At 34.0% G+C, this 18,439-nt stretch overlaps 1 protein-coding gene across 1 annotated transcript in view; it reads left to right on the top strand.

Annotated features, from left to right (window-relative positions):
* LOC128554808 (transient receptor potential cation channel subfamily A member 1-like) overlaps nt 1–18,439 on the top strand; it is a 63,288-nt gene that overhangs the window by 18,385 nt on the left and 26,464 nt on the right. The window contains exons 3-4 of the mRNA XM_053536122.1: nt 1,492–1,551; nt 4,732–4,791. Coding sequence (XP_053392097.1) covers nt 1,492–1,551; nt 4,732–4,791 — 120 coding nt within the window. The remainder of the gene's footprint in view (nt 1–1,491; nt 1,552–4,731; nt 4,792–18,439) is intronic.

Here is an 18,439-nt window from a genome sequence, read left to right as displayed (position 1 = left end):
ATGTAACATATAAAATGCATACATCGTGAAATTAATGCTTAAGAAAATAGAAAATAGCATAATTTGAGGCGGCCATTTTGAAAATGTGGGCTCACCAGCTTCCTATGAACAAACGTCTAGCTTATCATACAATTTTAAAGGGGGAATATGCAATATTTGACAATGTATTTATTTAGAAATACTTTAAGGAATACTATAACGTGGCGAAAAAAAATTTAAATCGGACTACAAACAAAATATATAAGCTAATTTAAAATATTATCAATTAATAAACAACAGCCGTTTTGGGGCACTGTAACGTCATCGTTCTTTCCTTATTTGGGCATTTCCAAATATTGTATATATGGCAAAATTATGTTAAATACAATTAAACGCGGAGCTTAAATTCAAGGTATACACTTTTAAACATATACTAAGGTTTATATTATATCATGGTCAATAAATACTACATGTAGTATGTTTCTCTTAGTTGCTATACACTGATTTTCCATATATGGTAATGCCAATATAAGGAAAGAGTGATGATATCACTGTGTCCGAAATTGCTTCCTTCCTTTGGAGTACATAGATGGTATTCAAATGGCTATATCTTATTTTTTTTATTGTAGTCCGATTTTAATACTTTTTTTCGTTAGTGTTAATGTTTCACCTAGTTCTTTCTTATAAGAAATGTTGCAAAATGTTGCATATTCCACTTTAAAAGGCAAACTTTTTTTTTCTATTTACTGTATAATTAGCTTAAATCATATATATCAGAAGAAAACAATACAAATCAGTGGATCATTGGAATCTTTTCCGAGATATTAAGTTATTTGGCTGCATTTTGCCAAGGGCCATAACACTATATCCGGCTTCATTGTTTTCATTCTTTGCTTATCAAAGTCGGAAAACAATCGTCTTTTATACCCGTTGCTTATGGAAGCCTTTAAAATGAATAACATTTTAACTGTAATTCAATCATGCCTTTATTAAGCTGAACTTTCTATCGTTTTTTTCATTGAACTTATCTTTCATATACATAAACATTTTACCAAATTAAACTAATGTGTTTCTATTTATTCGAAGTCTGAAACCGTCTGAAAATTATTCAACTTTCTGTTAAACGAAACACATAAGCTGTAGCATACGGACTTGCCACTGAGGAAGATTTATTTATTTATTTTGTTGGGTTATTTCACTCCGACACAATTTTAGGTCATATGGCGACTTTCCAGCTTTAATGGTGGAGGAAGACCCCAGGTGCCCCTCCGTGCACAATTACATCAGCGGGCACCTGGTTAGAACCACCGACCTTCCGTAAGCCAGCTGGATGGCTTCCTCACGTGAAGAATTCTACATCCCAAATGAGGTTTCGAACCCACATCGATGAGGGGCAAATGGTTTGAAGTCAACGACTCTAACCACTCGGCCACGGAGGCCCCGCCACCGAGGAAGACGAATAGTTTTAAAATAATCTTGGAATAAATTTAATATTCCTTTATACTGTAATAGGTACATACCACATCCGGGGAGGTTGAGAAAACAATTAAAGAAGATGAACTGTCTATCAAGGTAAGTATATCTTTGACTTTATTTGATGTTATGAAAAATAACTGGAAGTACGCCAAAGGAATGGATAAGGTCATCTTTTTCTATAAATATTTGCATTGCATGCACGAGCGCTGGAAATTTGCAGAAGAAAGAGTTGATTAATACCTGCATTTCATTTTTACAATTGCGACTATCCACGAATGTGTTTATATCTAGAACTTAATAGAGATGAATTATTTTTTTCTCAATCGGATATTTAGATTGAATGTAGAAATAATTCTGAAACGCGCAAGAAGGAAAGATGGATTAATACATGCCTTTGATTTTATACATGTTTTGGTCCGCGAATGTTGTGTTTTTGTTTTCAGTACATGAAATATTAGTATTATACATCTATTTCAATATTAGTATCTATTTTGCATACATGTAAAAGTTCGAAAACATGCAAAACGTTTGGCCTTTGAAATGGCCGAAGAATATAATTTTCACTACATAATTATATTGATTGCATGAATTTATCAATCATGTTTCATTAGAATTGACATGGAATGAAAATGATAGCTTTATGAATCCTAAGCTAACTGCTTGTATTGAAATATCGAACAATATTAACATCGAATCAGAATTGTTCGAAACATGCAAGAAGAAAGAATGAATTACTCAAGGTCTTTGATTTTATATTTGAGATGGTCCGCGAATGTTTTCTTTTTTTTTTTTTTTTTTTTTTTTTTTTTTTTTTTTTTTCTTTTTGAAGTTCAGAAACGCGCTAGAACAAAGAATGAATTACTCCATGTCTTTGATTTTCCATTTGAATATGTTACTACACGAAATTCATCTTTTTTCTATCAATATTACAGGACGTGGACTCCATATTGTGGCTAAAATGATCTTTCTTTAAAAATGAAACTTGGACATATTATGAACATGAGTTATTCTTTCTAAACATTTTTCCAGAAGAATGCTAAACCAAGCAAAGATATTTATGAGTTGGGAATCGAGCCCGGATTGCCTAAGCAAACATAAACCATAACCATCTTGACCAATACACTACGGAGGAATTCGTACAACCGTTTAAATAAAGCTTTATAATTAAGGCAGTATCCCTTCGGTACCCCGTGACAAACGGTTTTCTACTACGAATGAAAAAAAAATTCTTATGCGAAAATCGGGAATGAACACTTTGTCTGGTTACACTGAATGTAGAAATTTAAAAAAACAAGAAAGAATATACACTGTACATTGTAAAATGTTTTGAACGTGGAAGAAAGGATGAATTAATTATCTATCTATATTTAAGTTTAATTACGGTCCATACGCCCTTTCAGACACAATAAAGCATATAAATGCCACGTAGAGTACAGACCGCGCAAAGGATGAATTAATCCATCTCTTTGATTTTTATACGCCCGAAGGGTGCGTATAATGTTACGACGCCGGTGTCAGTTTGTCCGTTAGTAATTTTGTGGCCGCTGTGTAACTCTTGAACCCCTTCAAGAATTTCCAAGAAACTTGACACAAATGTTCACCATATCATATGTTTTGGATGGCTTGCTTCAATGTCAAGGTTACACTTAAAGGTCAAAAGTCATATGACTTTGTTTCGTGTTCACTCAATTATTGTCAAAGTAAGTAAACAATGTTTCACAAAAATAAAACGCTTATTTCAACCAGAGCTACAATTCTATGTTTATATGAAACATATACGGTGCCGCATACGAAAAATATACGAGAAATATACTTCCTGTATTTTCCCAGAAGTCGTGTAAATTCAAACCCTGTATTTCTGGCATATACGGAATATAAACGGGGTTGTATACGAAGTATATACGGGAAATATAAATACCGTACTTTCGAAATATACACATTTCTGAATCCCGTATTTCCGGCATATACGGGAAATATACGGAGTGGCATACGAAACATATACGGGAAATACACGTCCCGTATTTTCGTCATATACGAATTAATTTATTCCCTTACACCAGACTTATACTGGAAATATACTGTCTTGTAAAAGATCAGAATAACACTTTTTACAAATTCCCGTATTTCAATTATATACGGGATGCCGTATATCAAGATTCCGGTATTTCATAGTATACGGAAATCCGTATTTTATTAGTATACGGACTTTCAAATATACGAGCCCCGTACACGTCTGTATTTTAGTTTTTCCGTATTTCTACCCGTATATAGGTAATATACGGAATCTCGTACAATCCCGTATATTAACTCTTTATTTTTCGCAGTTAAATTAACCTTCTTCCTGTCTATATTTATTTACCTGTTTGATTTAACTATTTCCTGAAATGTCGACTTACTAATGAGACTACAGTAAATATACAAAAGAAAATGCTGAAGAATGTTGAAGAACTAACTGAGAAGCGTTGACTTCCTTGTCCTCGTATGTAAACAACCACATCTAAAAGGGTGATTTTAGTATAGTGTTAAATATCGAGATTATGAACAATTGTACTGCACATGTTGATAAGTATGATAATTATCATTCTTGTTACAAATTACTATGTTCGACCATTTTTCAATGGTTCTTCTCCTTATTCTCTCAAAGTCACCGCCATTTATACTCTTTTGTAATGATATTATTTTTCATTTTTTTTAATTAATGTTGATCTTTTCTAGACGTCAGAACGATGTGACTGTCCTTCCAACTTAAAATATGTTAATAAATTAACTACGTGTATAAGAAGGTAGAAGGTGGAAACCACTAATTCAAGAATAAATTGTAGAACCTTGTTTTTTTATTTTTTAAATGCACATAGAATTAGAATTAAATGTTTCATTTGAGCTTGTTTAATACGCTGCATTGTTTTCATTCTTTTGGTATCAAATTCAGAAAACAATCGTCTTTTACACCCATTGCTTATGGAAGCCTTTAATATGAATAAAAGTTTGATTGTAACTGTATTCATTCATGGTTTTGTTAAGCTGAATTTTCTTTACTATCTATCGTTTTATAATTTTATTTACCTTTCATTTATATAAAATGTGTTTCTATTTACGTGAAGTGTCAGATACCGTCTGAAAATTATTCAACTTTCTAGTAAATAAAACAAATAAGATGTAGGTAACGGACTGGCCACTGAGGAAGACGATGAGTTATAAAATAAATCTTTAATCTGACCTGTACCTTGGCTTGTAGCTCAGAAATAAATTTAATAATCCTTTATTATACTGTTATAGGTATCTACTAAACCCGATGTGGTCACGAAAACATATAAAAAAGAGGAACTTTTTATCGATGTAAGTATTTCTTTGACGTTATTTGATGTTATGAAATATAATGTGGAAGGACGCCAAAGTTAAGACAAGACTTTATCAAAACTAAATATTTAGGACTACATTACGTGTACTTTTGCATTATATTTACTGATCAAACTGGCTATCAATCTATCTAAATCAAGAGCTATACATACACGTATATATGCTCCCCAAATATATCCTGTATATGGGACATTGTAGAGCATCGTACATTGTAACGACGAACGCAGCAAATCGAAAATGGGCGAGGTTTTCATTAAAGATTTATACCGCGATTTCACAACAGAAAATAAATAGTTTTTACCCCGTTCTTCCATCCATCAATCAAGGTGTAATCCGTTGGGACCTTTAAAGATTGAGACATTTTTTCATGAAACTAAATACATGGATAGCAGCCTGCTATATTTATAATTCAAATTCTTTCATTTTGTTGCTTTGACAACAGAAACAGTCTCCGTGTCAACAGAAATATGACAAAACACGAAAAGTTAGACCATCGGATAACTTATACAAGGACATAGCTTTATTCAGTCATCGATCGGAAGCCAATTTTCATCTCAAGGTCACAGCGACAAACTTATTCCAAAACCTAGGTGTTATCTACCGGCCACGGACAATCATCCTATGACGTTTAACGAGCTCATAATCAATACGGTGCCAGTCATATCCTACCGGTCTGCCGAGTTAGAGATTTATGCGTCTAGTTATCAATCGGAAACTTAGAACTAGGTCCACCGTTCTGGATAGAGGTGGGACGTTAGAAATCTAGGATAAAATTTAAAATACAAGAGATATTTATACAAATGCTCGGTACGCTTTTCTAAACATATGTTGGATTGAATAAAACAAAGCGTTTCGTACGGCTACTACATCTATCTATATAATTGATTAGATAAAGTTTGACGAAACGTCAATTCGGGTCTAGTATCGGCGTGTAGAAGGGGACATTTTAAAGATTTCTTTATAATTCGTTCAGGATAATACTTTTTACAATTTTAATTTTTAAAGGATTAAATTGAAGAACCTTTTGAATGCAAACCATACCAAGCAGTATTGTGTATATCTAAAGACAATGCCCTCGATAGATGGTAATATAGAGAGATGCTAATGCCCTTTCTTGTTGCTAAGGCTACAAATATGGTTGCTGTGGCAAAAAAAATAGCCACAATATATAAGAAAAACGTACATTTTTTCATAAATGACATTGCTTATAAATGTTAGGTTATTTTGATAATATGATATATATATTTCATTAAAAAAACGTTTGTTTCTATGGCAGCAAATGTAACACTTCACTTAATTGAATACAATTTGGTACATCGGCTTGATGCTAAATTGGTAATTGTATTTCATTGAGAATTTCCCCGTTGATGAAAAGTATTTTAGCATGCAGCAAAAATGGCGTCGGGGTTTATACTAACTCTCTTTGCATTTATGCGAAGCAAACCTAAATAACATTTCCCTTTGTGATGATCATTGTTGTACATCTTGATAAATCTGTTCTGATATGTGTTATGATATTACAACGATGAATAAATATCCTACGGAACAATTAGCGTTATCTCTGGGTTAGACCTAAATTAATAATAATTAGCTTTAAGTGAGCTGTATTTCAATATTGGCCTTCTAACTGTTTAAATAAAGTTTGGCATTCAAGCACCTAGCAATCCCGTTCTGAAGCTGCGTATGCAACTCGCTAAAAATATTTTAGTAGATTGAAGGAGTGAGTGTTATTTTACTGATGTATAAACAGTAGGTCATGTATATTCTGACAATATATAAACATGGGTGGGGTAAGTTTGTTAATGTGTGGCGTCATTACTGGGGTACATATCTTGACAACATGTTAAGTATACAATGCATTCTGCTGTTTGAGCTTCATCTCTTAAATCGGTTGAAACGTTTGAAAATTACTTTCCCCGGAAAACACGACATAAAGCATGATTTGTTGATTTCGCTGCACAGACGCTACTTCCATTGCTGGATTTCCAATATGAAGGATGTAAACGGCATATGGTCTCTAATTTAGGTGAACTTTCTACCATATAAATAATTGTGAAACATTTTTATTCCAAGTATAATTAACAGTATTTCTTTTGTTCACTCTTACTTATTGCCTGGTCCTCCTTGGCCGAGTCCAAAGCACATGAAACATTGCAAAGTTACAAAGTTGTCTAGAAGTAATTCTCATGGAAGATATCCTACTGGCCTACGAAAGGTTCGTCGTTTTACCGAAGTGTCTGCCCATGCCTGAAATAACGCTCGGAAAGGTGCATTGTGTTTTTCTGTACCATGAATTGTCGTTTTGTGATAATAAATCAAACAAATATTACCGTATATGGCAAATATTGTTGTCGGGTTTCACAACCATAGCGTGTTGATGTAGATACGTATCATACATGCGATATTTTGTTAACTCTTTCTAAGATTTATTTACAATAGTAAGCATTCCACGAAACACTTCGTTCTATTGCGGGGTGTCCATACAAATTTTGATAGCTGTATGCCAAATATTATGGAAAATGTTAAAACCACTTCTGAAATAAAATGGAAACGTGATCTACAAATGTATCAGTAAGGCTTAATGCAGAACTGAAGGCTCCAAACGTTAAATTCTGTCGTTCTTGAAGTTAAATTTACCTGTACATTTCATCATGTTCATGCACGATGCTGTATTAAACACTTTTATTTGTGTTTACATGCTTCAATAGAGTAGATATGCAAACATCGCAAAAACGCCGTTTTCCGGATAATGTAGAATAAAGCCTGGATTCGACAGAAGGAAACGGTACCTACTAGTTCTATGAATAAATGGCAACCAATGAGTAAATGTCTTAAACCGGCGATGGTATCACCTTCCTAAAGTTGAAATACGATATCGAAAAATTTAAGACGTAAAGTAATTCTAAATGATGTCATTTAATCATTTTTGAATGTACAGATGTACTAAATCATGAAAAAATATCGTTAATACAAACACACGGACAAACACGCTTATTTTACTACATTATAATAAAGTTGTAAATGGTAATATATAAACCTTTTTCTGATGTGTAAATTAAAACAAAGATTTAAGTATCATAAAGGTGCCATGCATGTCATTTTGATATTATTTAAGACAAGCGTATTCCTAAATTATTCTTTAAAGGACCTAAATATGGAATTCCTTCAACTATTGATTTTGAGAAAACTCATCCCAATGCATTTACGTCTTGGAAACGGAATATTTTTAATATTGTTGTTTCTTGAATAAAATTTAATAAACAAATAAATAAATTACTTCCAGCAAAACCCAAGTTTACTTTACATTTAAAAAAGGAAATCCAAGAGTTTCATTCTCAGTATGTTTTAGTTCCAGCAGACAAGGCGGCCAACAATATTATCTTCATTTAGCGCCTACATTATAGTAATGTTTTACAAAACAAACTAAATAGCACTAAAGCTTATACATTGAATCCTTCTGTTGAAAACAATTTGGTCACTGATCACATCACTGAAGTTTCTATTTTGAAAGTTTGTTTAGAGGATCAACAAATTAAACTTCCATATATTGGATTCCTAAATTGCCTAAATAACAATATAAAGCTCGCTTCATAGCTAAAATTCAAGTTCTTGTAACATTACACATATTTCTAAACTATTAACATCATGTCTTACTGCTGTGAAAGCCCACGTGAAAATTACCACTTCTTTGAACTTTTAAGGTTCTAGGTCAAATGATTTTCTAGTTATATATCGGAAACGGTTTGATCAAGAGACCCCGAAATTAACAAGGGACAATCACTCCGCATGTCCCATCATCCGATGAAGTTTCATTTTTCGAAGTCAGATGGCTCTCGGGTAATTGATTGGAAACCGTTTTCCATGTTCAGGCCCCTGTAAGCTTGACCTTTGCTGGAGTGACCCCAAAACAGTAAGGGCCATCTGCTTCGTAAAAATCAAGGACAAATATCAAACTGGGAATGCCACGCAAGCCCTATCACTCTATGAGACTGGAACATTCTAGGACGTGGTACTGCTTTGATTGAGTGGTCCGAAAATAAATGTTTTTGGTTATTTTCTTTTTACAGACATTTTTTAAAGACGCTCGCTGCTTGTTTCTTGTATGACAGATGGGACAATTTCCTAATGATAGAATTTGTTCAAACTTTGTATTTGAACACAGCATCATGTTAGAAACAGAAAAATGCTAAAAAATAATTAGTTATCCGTTCATTAAAACTGGATTTTTTTTTCAAATATGCATATTCAAGGACAAAGTGTTGAATAAACATGGTGACCTTTGTTTGTTTGTTTTTTTGGGTTTTTTTTTTTTTTTTTTGTTGTGTTTTTTTGTTTTTTTTCATAATTATGTTTCTAACATGACACTGTGTTCTTATACAAATAATATTAATAATCTATCAAATCATCACACTAAATCTAGCCTGTATTCTGTGACAGAGTTTACTCTCAGCGTAAATTTATATTTATAATTATTCAGCCTCAAAAGTTATTTAAAACATTTCATACAAGAATAATTATGATAACTTGGAATACACTCATCCTTGTAACAGTGGATTAAAAAACGCAGCAAAATCCATTAAAAATGTATAAGATCATCACCGAGGCATTTGAAAATATATGGATAATTTCACCTTATACTTCTTTTTATTATCTGTTCATACATAATGTTTCTTTTGATTTCATTTTTGTTGTGCGCTTGTATGTTCAGTCTGTCATAACAAGTAGTTTAATATGTATAGTAATTATAGGAGAAGGACACAATAAGTTACACAAACTTTGTTTCCTAATCCTCATTTTATCTTTAGAACTGTTGTATCATGTTATGATAACTTGTATAAAAATACTGTTTAAACTAATTTCACCTTTTCATTTAATGACTTATTGCCTAAGTTCACTGAAATGGAATTAAAAATGTATTTTAACACTTTTTAGAACGAAACGATATGACATAAAAAGAAAAAAAAACTTTTATATTTGTTCTTAAAGACAAAGCTTTAATCGGTAATTAATGAAGACCAATTTTGATTCCATTTAAACTTTGAAATGGAAGCAACAAAAGTTAAAAAATTCCACTTGTGATCATACACAGGCATCATGCAGACGACGCGAGCTGCGCATGCGCTTTACCATCTCCAATCTACACGCTGCGCATGCGTATAATGCAAAAAACTCGTCTCCCGCTTCCGCACGCTTACACGGTTTAAAACTAATTTGATTGGCTGCACGATTAACTAAGCGTGTAACGTGAAACGTTTATGAATGGTTCCACGCAAGGGTTTAATCGTGTACACGGGGAACCAACACGCGGGCGCCACTGTACATTTGTTTTTGGATTTTTTTACCCAAAACTGCCGCAACCGTCTTGGGAAATCAGGAGATGCAGCGGGGTGTAGTTATATCTCGCCGAAATATCCATGCGTAGTATGTTAAGGAATATATAATATTGTTATTTTGCGAGTGTTTTTCATAATGTATAGTAACGTGACAATTCCAAACCCCTTGTTAAAACTTAAACACGGCAAACAACACCTTGTTCCGGTTTTGATACGTAACATATTTTCAACATAATTGGCCTTTATCCATCTTAAATGAATTGAAAATTATGAATATACTTTAAAATGAGAGCTGTCATTTTAAGAGCATACTCGTCTTTACGAAGAAGTTAACCAAAATATTATTTTTCAAGGATAGTCTGTGTAGGGGGAGGGTGATTCCGTGTGTATGAGTGTGAAGTTAAACAAGATATTATTTTTCAAAGACAGTGTGTGGGGGTGAGGGGGTTGTGTATATATGTGTGTTGTGTGTGCTGGTAGAGCTGGATGTATAACGGATACTATGAGTCCGTATTAGATATAAATGTGAGAATGTAAAAATCACAAAGCATACCTATAGGATTCCTAACCGTAAACTATTAGATGCATGTTCTTAAAATATTAAGCCTGATGTAAAATGTGATGACGATAGGACAGTAATTAAGAAGATATTATGGAGAAACAGAGAAATTTGCATTGAAACTTTAACTTGAATGCACAAACGTTGGCAACAGCAATGCCGGGGCGAGTACAATTGCACTTTTGTTTTCAAATGATCATGCAAAGAAAAGCTGTGAGAATTGTGTCCATCCTGGTCAATTGAGCATATGATACTTTGTTTGCGATGCATTTCACCTGCAGGAATTTTATCTTATTCCACTGATAAAAGGTATGATCTCCATATAAATTTTATAGTCAAGTAAAGCTTTCTTTGAAGGATTAAAACGTTATAGACACAATAAAGAATCAATAAATCATTAAACTCACACATTAGTACTTTGACCTAACAGAAATGAGTCGTGAAAACAAACAATCTGTTTCAAGAAATATTAAAATTTATTGTCTTGTGTAGTGGGAGTGGTTAGAGATGATTTTTTCTTCTCCTAAAGCCACTGATTTTAACGTCCTAAAATGATTCAGTATTCATATTTTTATAGTAAAGCGGGAAATACTTTTGCACAGTTTCTTATAAATTATAGAAACTAGTATAATGTACTAGCAAAATTAAGCCGATATGTTGTTCTATAAGACGAGACTTTAAATCAGCTTGAAATAAGATTGTTAAATGCTGCACACATTGTTTTGATTATCTTTGAATACAATTATGGTTAAATTATTAATGTTGTCATCATTTTACATATAAAATTTACATATAAAATTTACTTTGGGGTAAAAATATAAATATGAACACTTTCATGTTGAAGAATGTATTGTTAAATGTCATTGCATGCCTAATGAAACAAAACAATTTAGATGCTAGGCAATGTCAGTCTCCTATTATATTATAATAAATTTTACATTACGGTAGTTTTGCACGTTTGAGAAACAGGAAATGGCGGCATAACGTCATTTTCCGGATAACTTAGAATTAATATTAAGCCTGGATGTGGTGTCCGGATATGGAATTATAACTGTGAGATGTTTCATCAAAATCTAAATGTAGAAAACAATTCGATTTGCAAAAATGTTTTAAAAACTGCGATTTTCCCATAGACTCCTATTATGAAAACTCGCCTGACGTCCAAATGTTTCAAATCAGTCAAGCAAATAAAAAGTTAAGCACACAACCATAGCTTTCTCATCAATGTTACCCTGTATTTCTGGGATATTACGATATCTGTCAATCAAATACCTAGAGTTATCAACCCTCTGCAATGTATATCAGTGAAAAGGTGTGTGAAGTTTCAGTCAATTCTCTATCATGAGTACTGAGATACATGCTTGCATACAAAAACGTAAATTAAAACCGTTAAGTCGAATAGCGGATTTTCAAAGTAAAATGCAAAGTAGCGTTATGGAATTTGTTCTGTGCATGTCAACAACACAACTGTAGAAGAAATTCATACTCCATGACACAACTGTTGACTTGCTAATACTTTCTACTTAAACTTCTGTAGAGATACCTTACACTTACTCCATGATACCACTCCAGACAGAAATTTGACTTTATACATACTCAGTGACAGACTTACTCCAATACACAACTGCTAACATACTTGATAAATACTATGTAAAACAACTGTAGTCAAACTTCATACCTTTCTCACCATACATCTGTAGACATACTTCATATTTACTCTATTAGTATTCCATGACACAAATGTGAACACACTTTATACTTACTACATGTCAACCTACTTCATACTTACTCCACTATACAACCATAGATCTGCTTTATACTTGCTACAGCATACAACTGCACACATACTTCATACATACTCCTGATAAAACTTTAGTCATTAGCGATCTTAAATTGTAACCCTGCATGAAAAACAATTGTTGATTTCACACTGTGACAATTGACAATTGACAGTTTAAAGTTTTTCTCTGTCCAAGGTCCAAAAACTTTGATTTATTTTTATGCCCCCGAAGTTAGGCATATTAGTTTTCAATTGTCCGTCCGTTCGTTTGTTAGTTTGTTCGTTCGTTCGTTCGTTCGTTCGTCCCAACGTTAACTTCTTGCATGAAGGCACTTTACTCGCGAACCACTTCATCCAGGACCTTTAAACTTCACATGCTGATAGTACTTAATGAGTACACCACCCCTATTGACTTTGGAGTCACCAGGTCAAAGGTCAAGGTCACAGGGGCCAACGTTAACGTTTTGCATGAAGGCACATTACTCGCGAACAACTGCACCCAGGGCCTTCAAACTTCACATGCTGATTTATTGTGTACACCACCCCTACTGACTTTGGGGTCACCAGGTCAAAGGTCACGGTCAATGGGGTCAACGTTAACTTTCAGCATGAAGGCACTTTACTCGCGAACCACTGCACCCAGGACCTTAAAACTAAAAAAGCTGATAGTACTTATTGAGTACACCACCTGTACTGACTTTGGGTTCACCAGGTCAAAGGTTAAGGTCACAGGGGCCAACGTTAACTTTTTGCATGAAGGCATTTTACTTACAAACCACTTCACCCAGGACCTCTAGTCTTCACAGGCCGATAGTACTTAATGAGGACACCACCCCTACTGACTTTGGGGTCACCGAGGCACAGGGGCCAACGTAAACTTTTTGCATGAAGGCACTTTACTCGCGAACAACTTGATCCAGGACCTTTAAACTTCAAATGCTGATAGTACCTAATGAGTACACCACCCCTACTGGCTTTGGGGTCTCCAGGTCAAAGGTCAAGGTCACAGGGGCCAACGATATCTTTTTGCATGAAGGCACTTTACTTACGAACCATTTCATCCAGGACCTTTAAACTTCACATGCTGATAAACCACTTCATTCAGAACCTTTAAACTTCACATGCTAATAGTACTTATTGTGTACACCACCCCTACTGACTTTGGGGTCACCAGGTCAAAGGTCACGGTCAATGGGGCCAACGTTAACGTTTTGCATGAAGGCACTTTACTAGCGACACACTTCACCCAGGACCTTCAAACTTCACATGCTGATAGTACTATTTGTGTACACTACCCCTACTGACTATGGGGTCACCAGGTCAAAGGTCAAGGTGCTGCGGGGGCTTTTGTCACCATAAGTGACAGCTCTTGTTTATTTTTTCTACAAATACAATTTTAATCATGATAATTTACTTTATCAACAGACCCTTGGAATTTTAATTTTTGTTCATGTACATAATTGCTATCCTATAAATCTGAACTCTCTTCCAGGAGTTCTACCTTTACACAGCTCGCTCCGGAAGTTCGGCAAATATGTAACTTGCTTCCGTGAGTTCTACAATAATATTACTCGTTTCAGGTATTTCGATACCGATTTAACTCATTTCCGGGTGTTTTGCATCTGCTACACAACTCACTTCTAATTACCAATTCATTTGATCATCCGACTGCTTTGCCCGTTTTACGCGTAGCTGACGATGATCTTGTTGCTCATGTGCCCGCCTCTGTTAAAAAATGCAAAGGCGAGTATGTGAATTGGGTTCTACTGTTGCTAGGCTGAATTCTTGCTAGACGGTTTTACAAATGGTTTACCAGATCAATGCACGTGTAGCAGTGTAGAAGTGTACTCCAAACAATTTGCACTTCCGAGTTTATCCGTGGTAAAATTCAAAATGTGAGACGCTGGTCGAGTGGCCGGGCCTTTTGTAGAACACCCTCTGCATAAATTAATCCGACCCACTACCGTATAGCGGGTAATTTCTGCGGACAAAAAAAATCAGCGGTTTTTGCCTAAAATGGGCCTAGTTTATTTCTGCGTTTTTTTTTTTATTTCTGCGACCTTCGCGAAAAGCAGGAATTAAATTTTGCTCTTTGCATAAACCCGAAGAATATTTTGTGCATGGGAAATAGCTACCACATTTACGACGCCATAGGTAACGACTGAAATGCATATCGTTCTCGTCAGTTATGTCTTGCTGGCATTTTCTAGGCCGGAATCTAGGACAGTGAAGTTAGCGCAGCTGATTTATGTTTAAATCTGATTTCTTTTCATTACCGTAAATGATCAAAAAGTTGAAAATAAAAACTTTAGGTCAAGTACCAGTAATTCATTTTGAAAGACATTTTCATAAAATGTAATACTGTTGGTAAAACTTTTACGATTTATTTACAAATATTTACAAATGCGAAATCTCGTACATAGTACGTTTACAGTCCATTCAGTTACAACAGTTACAACACACACTAATATGTTTGTTTAAGGTTTAGGAGTATATCATCAAAACACAGTAATATTTGATAAACGAACAACATCTTTACTAATGTTTACCTGACCATTACATGTTCTGCCGTACTGTCACGTACGACGGATACTTAAAATGTTCTTATAAAGTTGCCCCATCCCCCCTTTGAAAATGAATGCCATTTGTAAAGAAATAAAAGAAAAACAATTGTTGAAAACTGTGTTCCACCTAGTTAAGTGAAATTTCACCACTCGCACGCTATTACAGAGGCATCAAAACGAACACGTGTAACAGATCTTTGTAAGTGGTATACAATAACAAAAGCAATCAAACACAATCGATACGGTGTGAAATGCTTGACAGCAGAGAAAAACTCGTGAGAGAAAGATAACGGGTCATATCATTAAGGAAATATCAAAGTTTATTTATGCGTCAAAATAATTTGCTGATAGTTTAAATGTGTGGAATTTATTGCTGCTTGACAGCCTCGATCCGCAGATTTAGCAGAAATAAAATTCCGCAGAAATTACCCGCTATACAGTATAGGTTTAGTACCAAAAATACCTCTGATATATTCCACTTTCGATGAAACAGTGTACATATTCAAGATTTGAGCTCTAACAGTAAACTATTGAAGGCAGACATAACTCAGTGTTCCGTCTAATTTTAATCTAACATTCTAGGCTGGTCATTTTAAGTTTTGGAATTGAACTTATTCCAACACAAACATTTTGGTGTGGAATAAGTAATATGTTAGAAAATGAAACATATGAAAGTCCTCAAAAATATAACGCTAGATTTTTGAGATTTTTCCTCTTCATAGGCAACGTCTCATACGCATTGTGGCTGTTTCTGTTTACCATATTCTGTATTTTTTAATGTGCTGTATAATTGTATTATTTCTGTATCTACTGGTACTTTATAGCCTAAATGTTTGCTTTGAAAATCAGACAAAATATATTTTAGCAATATTATACCGTCTTTTAGAGACCATACAATAACTTTATGCGTACTTTTATTTTTACAAAATGTAATGGTTTTGATTAGAACGGGTTAAATATTTTTAGACAAAACTCGCTGTCTGTGCCAATCGCCTGCTGCTTAAAGGGCAAATATCAAATAATCCGTTACTGGTGCTACCAGTAAATACGTTCATACTCTAAATATACGTGCGAGTAATTTGGATAGTTTTGACATAGTAAAAATGTTGGCAAATTACATAATAGATTTTCTTTACACCAGAATGGTCAATATGTCGTGGGAACTTGCTTACTGTAGGGTATTTTGCGCATTTTCGCTAACAACGGCAAGTGTTTACACTTGTGTTTACACTTTTTTCACTGCTGGAATGCATATTGCATGCATTGAATCGATGGTTTTACATTTTTTTTATCCAAATATGGCTAGGTTTTTGTGTTGCTTTTTTAAAAATCAAAATCGATAATCGGAGTGTAATATTTGGGTAAAATAGAAAATGTAGAAACTTCACAGGTCGCTCAACACGACAAAAAACGAAAATGTTGCAGGCTCGGTTTAAAAGCCAATAAACGCCATGATAATGGTAACGTAAAACCACTGAATAGCATTTTACCTGAAAAGTATTAATCCTTTCCCCCATGTTTTCTTTCTATGTTTTGTTTTCGTAAACTGCTTTTAGACCTTTAAATACATTTTTTACGAAAACCTGATGTTCCCTAAAGATGTGATCAATCTGAACTTAAACGAAAAATATCAGTGGCCTATAAGAGCTAAAATTATACTTTTTCGGATAATATAACAGCTAGTTATTTATACTCTTCTCTCCGTTCCATTTAAAATGATATTAAAATGTGCCTCCATTGCAAACGTGTAAACATTTTCTGAAATAATGACTTCTTGGTCCCTAAGGCCAATTAAGCCACAGCTCAGGCATATTTAGAATGTTAGTAACTTTACAAAGTGCATACATTACTTTTTATTATAGAATGATTCATTTTTAAAAATCACATGAAAGAAAAACTTAAACATATTTGATTTTTTCCCGAAGTATTGCAATATAATGATCGGAGTGACTTAATTTAGTCACGTGTTTAGGAAGGTGTAACCTAACTTGAATGTCCATGCTTGTAAAGCTTAAAACCTCTCAAAGAAAGTCGTCGTTAAGTTTGATATAAGCTGGAACAAATAGGAACTTTGAAAATATTGATTTCTTACAGGAAAAAGGTCAGTAATTTTGTCAAAATATGCTTCATGGTGTTGTCAAAAGATGTCTACGGTAAATAGATCCTAATACCTCCTACCTTTAAAATGGGTTATTTAATCTGTCATGCACTCAGACGATTTTCATGTTATATTCCAACAATTGCAAGTTTTGTTAATCGTAATTGGGATTTAATATGTGGAAATACCCGAATTATGTCATTTCTCTCAGGTATGCGTACATCAGATCTGCGATCGTGGTTGATATGAAGAAAGAAGTTTAGTGAGCTTTAACATGAACCAGCACGGCAAATTTGACCGCAGAGCATCGCAAGTTGAAAAACAGCATGGCTGAATACTAGGAAACTTTACTGAATAATACTTTTTAAGAAGTCGTTATAGTTGTGAGTTTTAAGTCCTACGTAGGCGTTAGTAAGTCCCACGTGTGAGCTGCTGTTTTCTTACGTACGAGTAGACATGTCGTATATAGGAATTATAAAGTCGAACGCAGGTGTTTGCGAATAAAACGTAGGAATAATAAGCCGCACCTAAAAGTAAACATCATGTGCTTAGGGATTAGAAAGTCTTATATAGGTGTAAGTAGGAGTTTTATGTCATTCATATGAGTCAACTACTTAGTCAGTAAGGGTAACTCTCTCCTGGCGCCAGTATGCTGTCATTAAAACCAAACTATTCTTAACAATTAAACTTATTTAAGTTATCAACTTTTCTTGCTGAGGGAATGGTTGACATCATGGTCTGTGTGCCAGTTTCTGTAAGTCCTCTAGTCTTTCGATTTCGTAACCCAGAAATTAGGCAAAGGTTCATCCACTTCAGCCATAAATACATTCGTTCCGGGATTGTTTAAGACCGGATGTCGCTTTCTATCGTATGTAAAATGAAAATTATATTCATTTTAGTAAACGGTGTGTTTGAAAAATGCGGAATTCTCTCTCTTTGAAAGTATTGTTGGCTACACACGAATTCTTAATAGATTCTTTCAATACTGACTTTCAGATATTAGAGTTTTGCTTATGTAACTGTAACAATGTTTTCCAAATTATGACGATTTCTACCAAATTTTAGGGGTTAAAATACCCCACTCACCCGAACTCCATCTTTGCCATTTTAAATAACTCGTAAATTTATCAAAATTACTGTATTTTTTAATAAGACATCATCAAATAATTCTGTTAAGATACACAATTTTATATATTTTCATGAGAAAATATAAAATATTGCAATCAGTTTAGGTTATAGACAACGTGCATGAAAATGTAATACATATAAATCACATGCTGTTTCTCAATAAAT

The sequence above is a fragment of the Mercenaria mercenaria genome, unplaced genomic scaffold, assembly GCF_021730395.1.
Source record: "Mercenaria mercenaria strain notata unplaced genomic scaffold, MADL_Memer_1 contig_764, whole genome shotgun sequence".
Lineage (NCBI taxonomy): Eukaryota > Metazoa > Mollusca > Bivalvia > Venerida > Veneridae > Mercenaria > Mercenaria mercenaria.
Note: the sequence above shows the minus strand (reverse complement) of the source record. Positions and strands in the feature narration are given on the sequence as shown.